General features: G+C 35.9%; 1 protein-coding gene across 3 annotated transcripts; it reads left to right on the forward strand.

The window, feature by feature from the left end:
* Positions 1 to 2,423: 2,423 nt before the first annotated feature.
* On the forward strand, positions 2,424 to 11,244 carry LOC126832421 (uncharacterized). Of its 3 annotated transcripts, none has more exons than XM_050563183.2 (4): positions 2,424 to 2,568; positions 7,496 to 7,550; positions 8,080 to 9,011; positions 10,405 to 11,244. In XM_050563183.2, exons 2-4 carry the CDS (start codon positions 7,540 to 7,542, stop codon positions 10,581 to 10,583), a joined length of 1,122 nt encoding a protein of 373 aa, XP_050419140.1. In that variant the 5' UTR covers positions 2,424 to 2,568; positions 7,496 to 7,539; the 3' UTR covers positions 10,584 to 11,244. The 3 variants fall into 3 exon arrangements, with proteins under 3 accessions (XP_050419140.1, XP_050419139.1, XP_050419138.1); XM_050563182.1 differs by having other exon boundaries at positions 2,424 to 2,564; XM_050563181.2 differs by lacking the exon at positions 2,424 to 2,568 and adding an exon at positions 5,697 to 5,946.
* Positions 11,245 to 11,740: the final 496 nt, after the last annotated feature.

Consider the following 11,740-nt stretch of genomic DNA (forward strand, 5'->3'; position numbering starts at 1 on the left):
TTAAAACTTTAGGGCGGAGCGCAAAAATGTCCTCTAGAAGGAAGCGTAAACCGCCCTACACAACTAATATAACTCCGATAAAATTAATAAATCAACTAATAAAACCAATCAATTAACAGTAGGGTGGAGCGCAAAAATGTCCTCTAGAAGGAAGCGTAAACCACTCTACACAACTAATATAACCCCGATAAAATTAATAAATCAACTAATAAACCCAATAAATTAACAGTAGGGTGGAGCGCAAAAATGTCCTCTAGAAGGAAGCGTAAACTGCCCTACACAACTAATATAACCCCGATAAAATTAAGAAATCAACTAATAAACCCAATTAATTAACAGTAGGGTGGAGCGCAAAAATGTCCTCTAGAAGGAAGCGTAATAACCTACCTACACTAATAATAAAACTCTGATAAAATTAATAAATCAAATTATTAACTGAACAAACTCCCCCAAAGATCTTTTAAATTTATGTCAAACCAAAAATCATTAATCTACCTTTAAGATAATTCATGAGTAATTTATTATTCTCATTATTACCATCAATCTACCATTAATATAATTCATAAGTAATTTATTATTCTTATTATTTATCTGCAATTCAGTTAACAATCTATTTTCTCTTATGCTCACTTACTATTTTTATTATTAGTTTATAATGATTCCCCCCCCCCCCCGAAGCCTTACTAGATAAAAATAACCACAAAACCGCAGTAAGATCAGATACTCTCTTTTCTCTAGCTTTCTTTTTCAGGTGCTGGATTCTTCCTTCAGAGAACCAACAATAAAAGGAATGAATAACAGAAATAAAGATGTAACAACGCCACCATACCGAACAACAAAACCAAATGGAAGGAAGAATGGACCAGGACTCATACTCACCAACAAAGCCCCAAGGAAGAGTTGCACCGCCCTGCCATTCTACCGGACAGAACGACCAGACTAACCCAAACGACCCAAAATATATATATATGTACATAATATGTTTATGTCTGTAAAAATGTCCGTCTCTGTCCATGTCTGTTCCGTCAATTCGCATGCTTGTGAACGTCTACTGGCACATCTCTCGTCCTTTGCACATGTCTATTGTCCTATGTACATATATATGAAAACCTAATTATCCTTTTTTTTTTCTCATTAATCACATTGTAAATTAATGCACCTTGTATACATAATATGTCATTGTCTGCGATATCACCTCGGTGGAAGCGGACGTAAAATACAACTAACTCATCATCATCATCAGATAAGAATATGGGGTCACCGTTTGAACTGACTTGTGGAATATGTCTGGCCTCGTGCACAAATAGTAAAATGTTATTTTGTCTTAAATATTGGATATCAGAAGGGCATCTTTTCCCGGTAAGATCACAGCATCAACGTTGATTTAAATTGACAAATAATTCGTGTTTTCAATGTCGAAGACTTTGGATGATACTGAGTTAGAGACTTGACTACTTTAAGCACGATTACTTTAAGATTCGTGTAGAAGGTCGTTAAACCCGTTTTATTACATTTTGCTTAGTAAGGGAATTTCAGAATATCAGAACGAATTTCTTGCTGGTTTTCAGCGGTTTATAAGTTTATTGATCTGAACGACTGTAATAAAGCATGCATGGGAAACAACTCTATTTATACATTTGAAAATATTTAACGGGGAATTACCGCCGCATAAGATAAGTGTACGAGACTAAGGTTCGAACTTGTCGAGATTGTAAACGTAGATGCCAGTTTTAGGGGAAAACTTTAAAAAATTGCGGGTAGTAGGAATCTTTTCGGGCAACGGTAGTACTTTTTGTCAATTTTAAAAGGGATTTTACAAAGTAAATTTGCGTAACTTTATCGTAACGTAAACTTGCAAATAATTCGCGGTTCACTAAACTTCTCAACTTACGAAAATCGTAACTTGTACCGTAAAGTCTACGATAACTCTTATTCCGTCGTTATTTGGAATTTTTAGGTTTCTTTGACAAAATGGCGGACTGGTTACTTAAAGCAGATCACCAACTTCGACGAGAGAGAATATTTAGGGATATAAGGTCAGAGATTGTGAACAGAATTTTACTAGTTATATGGATAAACCCAGTATCTAGTCAGAGTTTCACAATCAAGAAAATAATAATAAAAAAACGTGTAGAGTGAAATAAGCTGGCGTAAACCACTGTCGTTCAATTCAGATTGCTTGTGTATTTCCCCAAATATAATCGATTAGAAATTGCAATGTTTTTTTTAAAAATGAATATAATCTACTTTATATACATTACATTAATATGTGCTTTTAGACCCATTTTCATCTACATTTAATGATTCCAATGAATAGAGCCTACGCCCTTTACACAGTACATTAGGTGTGTTGTCCTAGTATATTTATCAATATGTATAATAAACAAGGTGTTACAACGTCAATAAAATAATTATTAGTGGTGGGCAGCATGGTAGACATTACTGTAGACAACGATCAATGTAACACACCATATTCACGTGATACGGAAGTCTTCAGGATGCTTACGTTTGAGATGGTCGTATTTTCATAAAGAATGAAACAAGGATGAAAATAAGAAAACTTCGTAGGTATCTTTTCTCTTATAAACTCTAAGTATAGTTGGGGATTTCAAACTATACATTCAGTATCGATTTAATGGATCTCAGCGTGTAAACGTATACGCTACGACGCTACGTTGAAAGTACCAGCACTATGGTGTGTAGACTATAAGACAATCTTTATTCAAGTTTTGTACATTTTCAAAATGGCCGTAGGATGTAATTAACTGGTATACCCAATCATTGACAGTAGCTCACTACTTTCATATCTAACATTTTGAATGAAAACTACCATGGATTAAAGAATCATTAAAAGCTAATGTTTCTAGTTTGAAATGGGTGTGGGAGTGGGGATGGATGGCCGAATGGTTAGCACCTGCGCGCTGTATCATAAGGTGTGTGTGTGTGTGGGGGGGGGGGGGCGAATGGTTAGCACGTGCGCGCTGTATCATAAAGTCTGTCATTGAGTCAACTGGCGTTTCGATCCCCCGGTTGTACGTGACAAGGAGTAGGGTCGCCTGTCCAACCTCGTGGGTTTTCTCCGGGCCTTCCGGTTTCCTTCCACTGCTAAAGACCCCTGCGCGCAAGCGAATTATGGAAATAAAATTGAACTATATGTTAGTAACGAACTGACCTAGTTTGTGTCGAGTGGACGTTAAACCCCCATCTCTCTCTCTCTCTCTCTCTCTCTCTGTCTCTCTCTCTCTCTAAATGTTGTAAAAATAATCATTTAGAAATCTATTTACATGGCAATACCATAATCACCACTCTAGTCTAACAGATGGCCGATGGCTTATATATTGAGTTGAGAAACGCTGCCCGCCATATCTGCATTAAACGCTAATATGGCCGCAGTCTGCGGATGAAACGACTAACAACTGAGACTTCGTTTATTATCATAGGAATGATGCTTGGCAATCGAGAATATAACTGTGGGCGGAAATTCCATCTGCCATGGCTATTTCCTAAAACATATCTTTAAAGTACTCTAAGTGAAATTGTCCATTTTTCACTATCTATTTTTGAAATATTTTATCAGACGTTTCTCTACACCATGCATAATGTATCCTTAAGCAGTAAGAATTTGTACCAGTCGACAGCTGTTTAATTACATGTACTTTTGTAACAAATATATTAAATATATTTCAAGTTTATTAACATACACTTAAACATGCATTATGCAAGAGCAAAATCTGCTTATTACAAGTCTTTCTTTAGGCCTGAAATGTTATCTAAATTATCAATTAGACATTAATTAACTTATCCAGACCATAATAAACTCTCGATGTCAAGGCTAGCCTTCGATGTAGGCTGGATTAGATTCCTATATGCCGCTAACGGCCAAAGATAATTAAATCAGAAAAAGTGGATAATCGAGACTATGCTGTTAAATTAATGATTTTAGTAATGATAACCGAGACTATGCAAAAATTTCACCGGCTTCTTTCTCGGCTCATAGTGGATCAATTTGACTGAAATTTTCAGCAAATTACCTTCACACTATCTAGTTTTTAACTATTATAGCGAGAACTGCCATCTCTTTATCTTATCTCCCATAATGTATCTTTAAAGAACACATACAACGACCATGTAAGAGGGGCATATTATACTTGAAGCTAGTGGTTAATATTGAACTCGGGGGCGTGGTGGTCGGTGATTTTGCATGAGGAACAACCCGTGGTAAATTTCGGGTTGTGTTGAACCTGCTTGAGTTATGTAAACCATTGTACATGTTTGGCACTGTGGAACAATATGATTCTGATGAAACGGTGATCAGAATCTGAAAGTTATCACATGATTTTTCCATATTTATAAAATATAAAAAAATTTCCATTGGTGAATAAGAAAATGTGTGGTTTTACGTATATTTATAAGATGTCATTACTAAAACTCCCAACTGTTTATAGAGAAAGGGGTCGTCAGAATACAATTTACTGACAGACAGTACAAAATCTTATATATTTATTGAGAGTGATATTGTATGGTTCTGCTTTTTATTCAGTAGCACTGTCTCTATTCTTTAACATCTTTGAATGATAAATTGTCTTACTATGGAAGATTGTTTATGTTACAGTTTTATTGAAATGGGTCGAATTGATCTCAGGTAGAGTAACACTGTCACTGTTCGATACAATATTTATCTTAAAGTAGATATATCGACATATTATATTATAACAATATATAAATTATGGTGACAGCTTTAACAGATTCAACATTTAGAAGCATCCTCGACAGCTCCTTTCATTCGCCATACTAAAACAAACATTGCGTTCATAGCAGAACAATAACTAGAAGTTGTCATTTTGAAAGGAAAGAAACAGGGGTAACAGTTCATTTTGACACACAAAATAAACCCAAAACATTTTATTAAGATTTAATAGGGACGCCATATTGAAAATTATGGTAATTTTAATGACGTCGCTTAGATAAATGGATTGGACCTGCAGAAACCCTATTTTCGAAATCTTTCGGAGCATCTCCGGATTTGAAAATATGGTTTGGCAACACATCAGCTCCCTTGTGGAGGTCGATACATACAGGTTTAGATCAGAGGACTCCTTGAGTGTAACTGATCACTGCTGGGATATCTACAGGTTAAGTCTAGCAATCTTGGAAACTGCGAGCCTTTTAACATTTTACTTGTAGCAACGCGTTAGGTTTGAGCTATATACTCTCGTCCCACTGCCACGCCGGACCCTGCACCCGTCCATCTAGGGATCTTTTATTACCAGCTAGACACACCTCGCCACTGCCCTTGGTCCTGTTTCAAGTATGCTGTCGCATTCTTGTTTTTTTACACCCCCTCTAATAAGAAATGAGACGGGCAAAATATTTTTTTTTCCATAGAAGAATACTTAAATGCCGTCTCCTCAAGGGTCATAGTTCAAATCTGTTTTCACCAATCTCCCGTCACGCCCTTGTTGTTATATTATTTATATTATGGAGGTCACCGACGGTATGAAATTTAATATCTGAGAGGTGATATGCTTGAATAATAAGATACAGGTAAAGTACATCTACATTACTGTAAACTGATCATTTTATTAACTGACTATTCGTGTACTGGGTTTATATTGTCGATGTTTGTCAGTAAATTAGTTATCCTTTATGCCTATACTTGTCTTCAATAGAACAGATACAGGTACATTTCATCTACGTGTATATATTTTGATGAAAAGTCGACGGTGTAAGCATTCGGGAGACACGCTGTATTTCTATTTAACGATATTTCTAGTTATAAAGACTCTATCGTTTTCTTGGAGTTCAAATGGATTTTATTGTTTCTGTGTACATATATATTGATTAGTAGCTCGATCGACCGCCACTTTAAATATATAGCCAATCGGCATATGAATAACTGGAATGTGTAGTAGTTTGTAAAGATGGAATCTAGCGACGATGGCGAAGGTTTGTGTTTGTAATAATATACATAGTTATATCTAAATTAATATAAAATGTAATATATGTAAATGTAATACAAACAAACAATATCTGTTCTTTGATCTATGCCGTGGGTGATATATACTTTATTATCGACAGGTGTATTTAGAGGTTGTACATGGTAAGTGTAGTGTTACTAGTCTGGGTCTATACTTGTTGTCATCTACAGGGTCACCGACTAGTGTTCTCTCCTCGGTTTTATTCTACGCCTCGTCGATTACGTAGGTGATTTCCCTAATTCATGTCTGGTTTACCCCCTTATCCTTCCACCTAAAAATTATTTAATATTCACCAAAACCTGACAAAAAATGTTAATTCAAACATTCGTCAGGGATTATAGCCCAGAAAAATCAACAAACAAAATTGCCATGCAAAAAGAGGGACAGGAGAATTACTGTAGATCTATTTGAATGATTTGTTAATAAACCATTTCATGTTTATAAATATTTACCATAATAAAATGAAATGGTGTTTAACGTCTTACTTTTCTGCACATAACCTGGCTAATGAAGGCGGGTGCACACAGAAATAACAATGCAACAGTTCGTTTCTACATTATTATGTCAAGCACTGGGTACATAGGTTACAAGCAAAGATTTTTTTTTAAATCATTCTCTACTCTCTCAACCCCACCATCTCGCAGAACGAGTTTACTGACGGAACCCACTACATCATAATCCTACGACTTAAAGGGCCATACCGAAACCATATGGTATCTCTTGAGCCTCGACGGTCTCTCCCACCATGCTTTCTCTCTCAGTGCGTGTCTCTAAGAAACTACACGGTGTCTGAAATGTCTCCGAATATATCTTGACTTCTGAAATCAATTATGTGATTGGTCACGCATGCCCAATTACGTCACGAATTAGCCAAATATGGAATGGGCACGCCTCATACTTTGCTTACCAACAGGGATTATTACTTAATTTGTTCAACAAACACATTCCATTCCTGACCATGAAGATGGCATGTGACAAATGTGTTTATTAACCTATAGTTCAATTCCTGTATCATAATATCATAGATTTCCGTTGTTTCACCTGCTGTTTTGCTTGTCTATGAATCTGTAAACAATAATTAGCCAAGGCCATTATAGTATGTGTTGTTTTGGTATATGACAAATGTGTTTATTAACCTACAGTTCAATTCGTGTATCATAATTTTATCACAGATTCCCGTTGTTTCACCTGCTGTTTTGCTTGTCTAAACAATAATTATTCAAGGCCATAATAGTATTTTGCACAAATCCATATTACTACATAAAACACAGTATTGAATAACAATATATTTTAATTAAACGATGGAGAACAAGTTTTATCATTAAAGTCTTTCATGTAATAGCCGTGGGAAAATCTATCAAGATAAAGGGAAAATGTCAATACATATGAAATCAGGTCATCAGAGCACAACTAGCTTTGTAAAATAGAATAATTAATCACATTTTTTAAGCCCGTGTTAGATATAAAACGGATTTCCTGAACCATAAAAGTTTATGTCAAATGCATCTGTTTTCCAGATTCCACGAACCTACAAACATTTAAAAGACGCCTCTGTTTGAAAATGTCGGACATGTAAGTCTTTTGCAGTTTTTATTTTATATGAATTATTTTTGCGTAGAAAGCATATCGGTTTAGATGTATATAGGTATTCTATATTGGGATTACTTTCTGACGCAGTGCACTTTTTGCACCACATGACAAAATGTCAAGGGTGTTTTACGTGTAGGGTCACTTGTACACGAGACCTCGGATTTTATTTCGATCCCAACGACTAGGCACTGTTCCGTGCCAGAATCTCTGTCCTGCACCACTGACATGAAAAAACTACGCTGGGGGATACCGGGGAACTTTCTTGACCAACACCTGGACCTCCTGGTTAATAAGTCAGGGCATTACCCACTGAGTCACGGTTACTCCATTGATTCTTAAAGAAATGATCTCAATTTCACAATATGTTATCAGGCTAGTTTCAGTGACGAGTCTTTATTAGGATTTTGCCTGTGTAATTTCCTTATCGGTTGATTTTTGTGTAACATCTGAAACTGGATCGATTTCGAATCAAAATGTTGGTTCTTTGGGTCATTATTATTTATGTTTTCAGGGATTCACAGCGTCAACCTTGGAGATCTATGTTGCTATTGGGTTCCACAGTTTTACTGTCATTTTTAGGATTTATATGCAGAAAACAATTCACCCTTTCTCTTCGTGGACTATTTGAGTCAAGTTTTAAATTCCACCACCTTATTTGGTTCCAAATTGTCGTTGCTCTAGTGGAAGCAGTGTGTGTTGCAGTGTGTATTAAGTTCCGGCATTCACAGACAGGTCGCAGCCACCGGGAAGCAACAGTGTTATTTTCAGTTTCACAAGCTGGATACGTCATGGTAGTTGGATATCTAACATTAGTGAAAGAACAGGAACAACACTTGATGCTTACATATTTCGAACCTTTAATTGCAGCCGCAGTTGTCTTTGGAACAACTGGAAAACCTATGACGCTAGTAACATTGGGAGCTTTAATTGCCTCGTCGTTTGGTGCCTGTATTACAACGTTGCCTTTTCCATCATTATTGAATATTAATCACACCATATTCTTAACAACCCTTTGGGGCATTTGTGTATCGGCAAGAAATGTATGCTGCAAACATATATATCAAGAACAATTTTCTGTGGAACTACGTCACAAATACGTAATCCCGTCGCTATTTGTGGTCGGGACAGCAGTGCCGGTGTGTGTGGGATTCTTTATAAATGTTCAGTGGATATTACCCATGACGTATATCGTATTCGCCTGTATGATTTCAGTTACAGCTACATACATTATCAGCTGTTTTCTATTAAAAAATATGAGTGTTACGTCGGTGGCTCTTGTGAACATATGGGTGAAGACAATGTATGATCTTGTATTGGTTACCTCGGAACACCGATCTAGTATGATGACGTCATTGATTGGAATTACACTATTAATATTAGCTCAACTTCTATATACCAAACAACGATTAGCAACTGCTGATACAACCCTTACCTTTAAACCCGGTTTGTATTCGCCAATAAAATTCTCTCTCTACACAAACCCGTGAATAATCCGAAATGTCTTGACGCTTTCGTACTACACAGTATTTTCAAATATCTACTCTATGTTTGGCCTCTTGTGTCTGGTTTGACTAAGCACACATAGAGGAACAGGGACTTATTTATCCTTTTAATTCGAAACTTCAAATGTCTTTGAGAAGTATAGCTTGGATTCAAGATCGCCAGGACACTGCGGACAGACTTTCGACGGTAGAGTTCTAGAACATTAAGTAGTTTACCTTTGAACAGATGCATCATATGCCTCTCTTGAACAGTTTAAAAGGACTGTGGTATATTTTCTGGGAGGTTAATGGCTAAGATTCCGATGGAATATAAGACAAAGCAAGACGGGTAAAGAGGGTCGCCATTATTCGAGCAAAATTCACCCCTGTCGCTGTCATTGCAGAGGTAACCTTACAAAATAAATAACCAATAGATATTTGTGTCTTATTTATGTTAATTACCTGCTCTAATTGCGTCACAAATCGTATTTTTTTCTTCTAGCGAACTCAATAGTAGAATAATACCACTTCTCTAGCTCAAAATTACTTGTAATTACCTTAAACAAGACACGAATAGCACGCAGCATCCGTCTAAAGTTACGTAGTAAAGTGTTAAGGAGACGTTTAAACCCTTTCTATCTTAGGATTTAATTTCGAGCCATTTCTGTCATATTTATGATAATATATCGTCTACAAAAGCTGTAGATACCTTCACGAATATGAAGAATACTGGGGTCACTACAGGGTTAGCATTACTGGTTCAGGTAACGTACCTATATGGATCAGTCTAGATCAACTTAAGGTAACAGTTGGTATAAAATCGACCACAAGGTGCGGAAACAGACGTCACTTGTGTGTAATAAATTAAATCAATAACGTACCTTAGTCGATAAAATTTGTCTGAAAATAAACAATATATTTGCTCGACATTTGAAATCCTAAATACATAATTAACGACTAAAATTATTATCAAAATACAGGATATATTTATTACAGAAAAAGAAAGAAGTAACCCATTTTACTATTTATAAAATTGTATTTGACAAAGATAAATACGTTTGGACATTGACTTCGTCTAATCAAAATATAGACCCTGGGGAAATATTTATTAAAACAATCTATTTTACGTATGAAATCTGTATAATTTCCCAAACATGCATGGGAGACGATTGACTGAAAATCCACATGGAAAGTCATTTTCCACTTTAATTATATATATACTTTCATTATAAGGGCACTTTGATATTTTTACGAAAGGGCGCCATCCTCGGAAACCCTGAACCCACACTCGTGTCCAAATTTATACAGAATTGGCAATATAAACATTTCATCAAAATATTTTTCTTTTTTTTCAGTTCCAACAGAAGAATTCTACACAAGAATGTTGTTTTTACTGTTCGCAGCCAGTGTAGGGTCGTTGTTCTTCTATGCTTTAACACCGAAATTAAGTGAACGTGATCTTCAGGTTTTAAGTTATGTTGGACTTGACAAAGCAGTACGATCGCTGTTACAAGAGCACCCACCCGCAAGCTGAAAATCTTTAAAGCAAAAACAGTTTTGTGCAATTTACTTATGACTATAAGATACAGATTGGTGTAATCCTAAGAAATTATCATGGAGATCGCTGATTGAGATATTCTGACCTTTTTTGAATTTCTCTTGGGTACCTCAATACTATAATAGCCATGTGTATTCACATGCCTCAGTAAACCTCAGTAAAGACTTCTATAGCAAAACCTTTTAATATTGAACATTAATGAACATGCACATGTTTGGTCATCTTCGACATTGAATGGAATACATATATGACGGTCCGTATGCAGTGAACATATAAGTATATATTGACAACGTTGAGGGACGTTGTAATCTATCATATAGGAAACATATAGGGTTGTGCGAATGGTTCCCTTTAATTCTCTGAGCGTGTGAATTATGATGGTTTGAAAACAAATACAAGAGGAGTTCACATTCAATGTGGTCACCCCATAGGAAAAAATATCCACGATGAGAAGTAGTATCAGACGTTCAGGGATAATGTGAGAATTTCGCAATGAAAATTATAAATTATTTGTATATACAATTACGTATATAAATTGGGGAGATGTAGGGTATATGATGTCACCAGGTCTGGTACACGTAGGTGGGGCTATTTTTAGCATTGTGGGTTATTAGTGTTAATAAAAATGGATATTATACGTCGATGTTTGTTATTATTTTAAAAAATAAAGATAAATTTTATCCGCTCTATAGCAGAGAGTTTAAAAAGAAAATGAAATGGAAGTCGAGGAACATGATAAGCGAAACCTCGGCTGCCAGTCCCCTCATAAAATCGGGGAACCAAATAAACACGTTTCTGTTATCTATTTCACTAACGACCTTCGCACACTGGGTTTCACTCAGAAAATTATTTAGAAAAATATCGTATGTTTGATAGAAATCAGTGTCTCCGCGTATCCAAGTGCCTTAATTCAGATCAAATTTGAAATCCCGTCCATGATTCCTTACAACTAAAATTATTGATTAATTAAAGGAATCCCAAATCGGACAATGATGCAATCAAACACGCCCATTCTATCACAGATCTGGAGCATCATAACCACATTCAGTATCGTAAAATGTGTAACCTCCGTGTAAGGATCGTCCGCAGACAAATATGCCGGTGGGTGCAGAAAACCATTTCCCATTTCATTT

The sequence above is a fragment of the Patella vulgata genome, chromosome 9 (genome assembly GCF_932274485.2).
Source record: "Patella vulgata chromosome 9, xgPatVulg1.2, whole genome shotgun sequence".
Taxonomy (NCBI): Eukaryota; Metazoa; Mollusca; class Gastropoda; family Patellidae; genus Patella; species Patella vulgata.

What these genes read in the sequence shown, in the direction of transcription:
- LOC126832421 (XM_050563181.2), top strand. Translation starts at nt 5,922, where the DNA reads ATGGAATCTAGCGACGATGGCGAAG. An exon ending in ATCTAGCGACGATGGCGAAG is followed by an intron (nt 5,947 to 7,495) that starts GTTTGTGTTTGT and finishes TCTGTTTTCCAG; the next exon opens with ATTCCACGAACCTACAAACA. An exon ending in TGTTTGAAAATGTCGGACAT is followed by an intron (nt 7,551 to 8,079) that starts GTAAGTCTTTTG and finishes TTATGTTTTCAG; the next exon opens with GGATTCACAGCGTCAACCTT.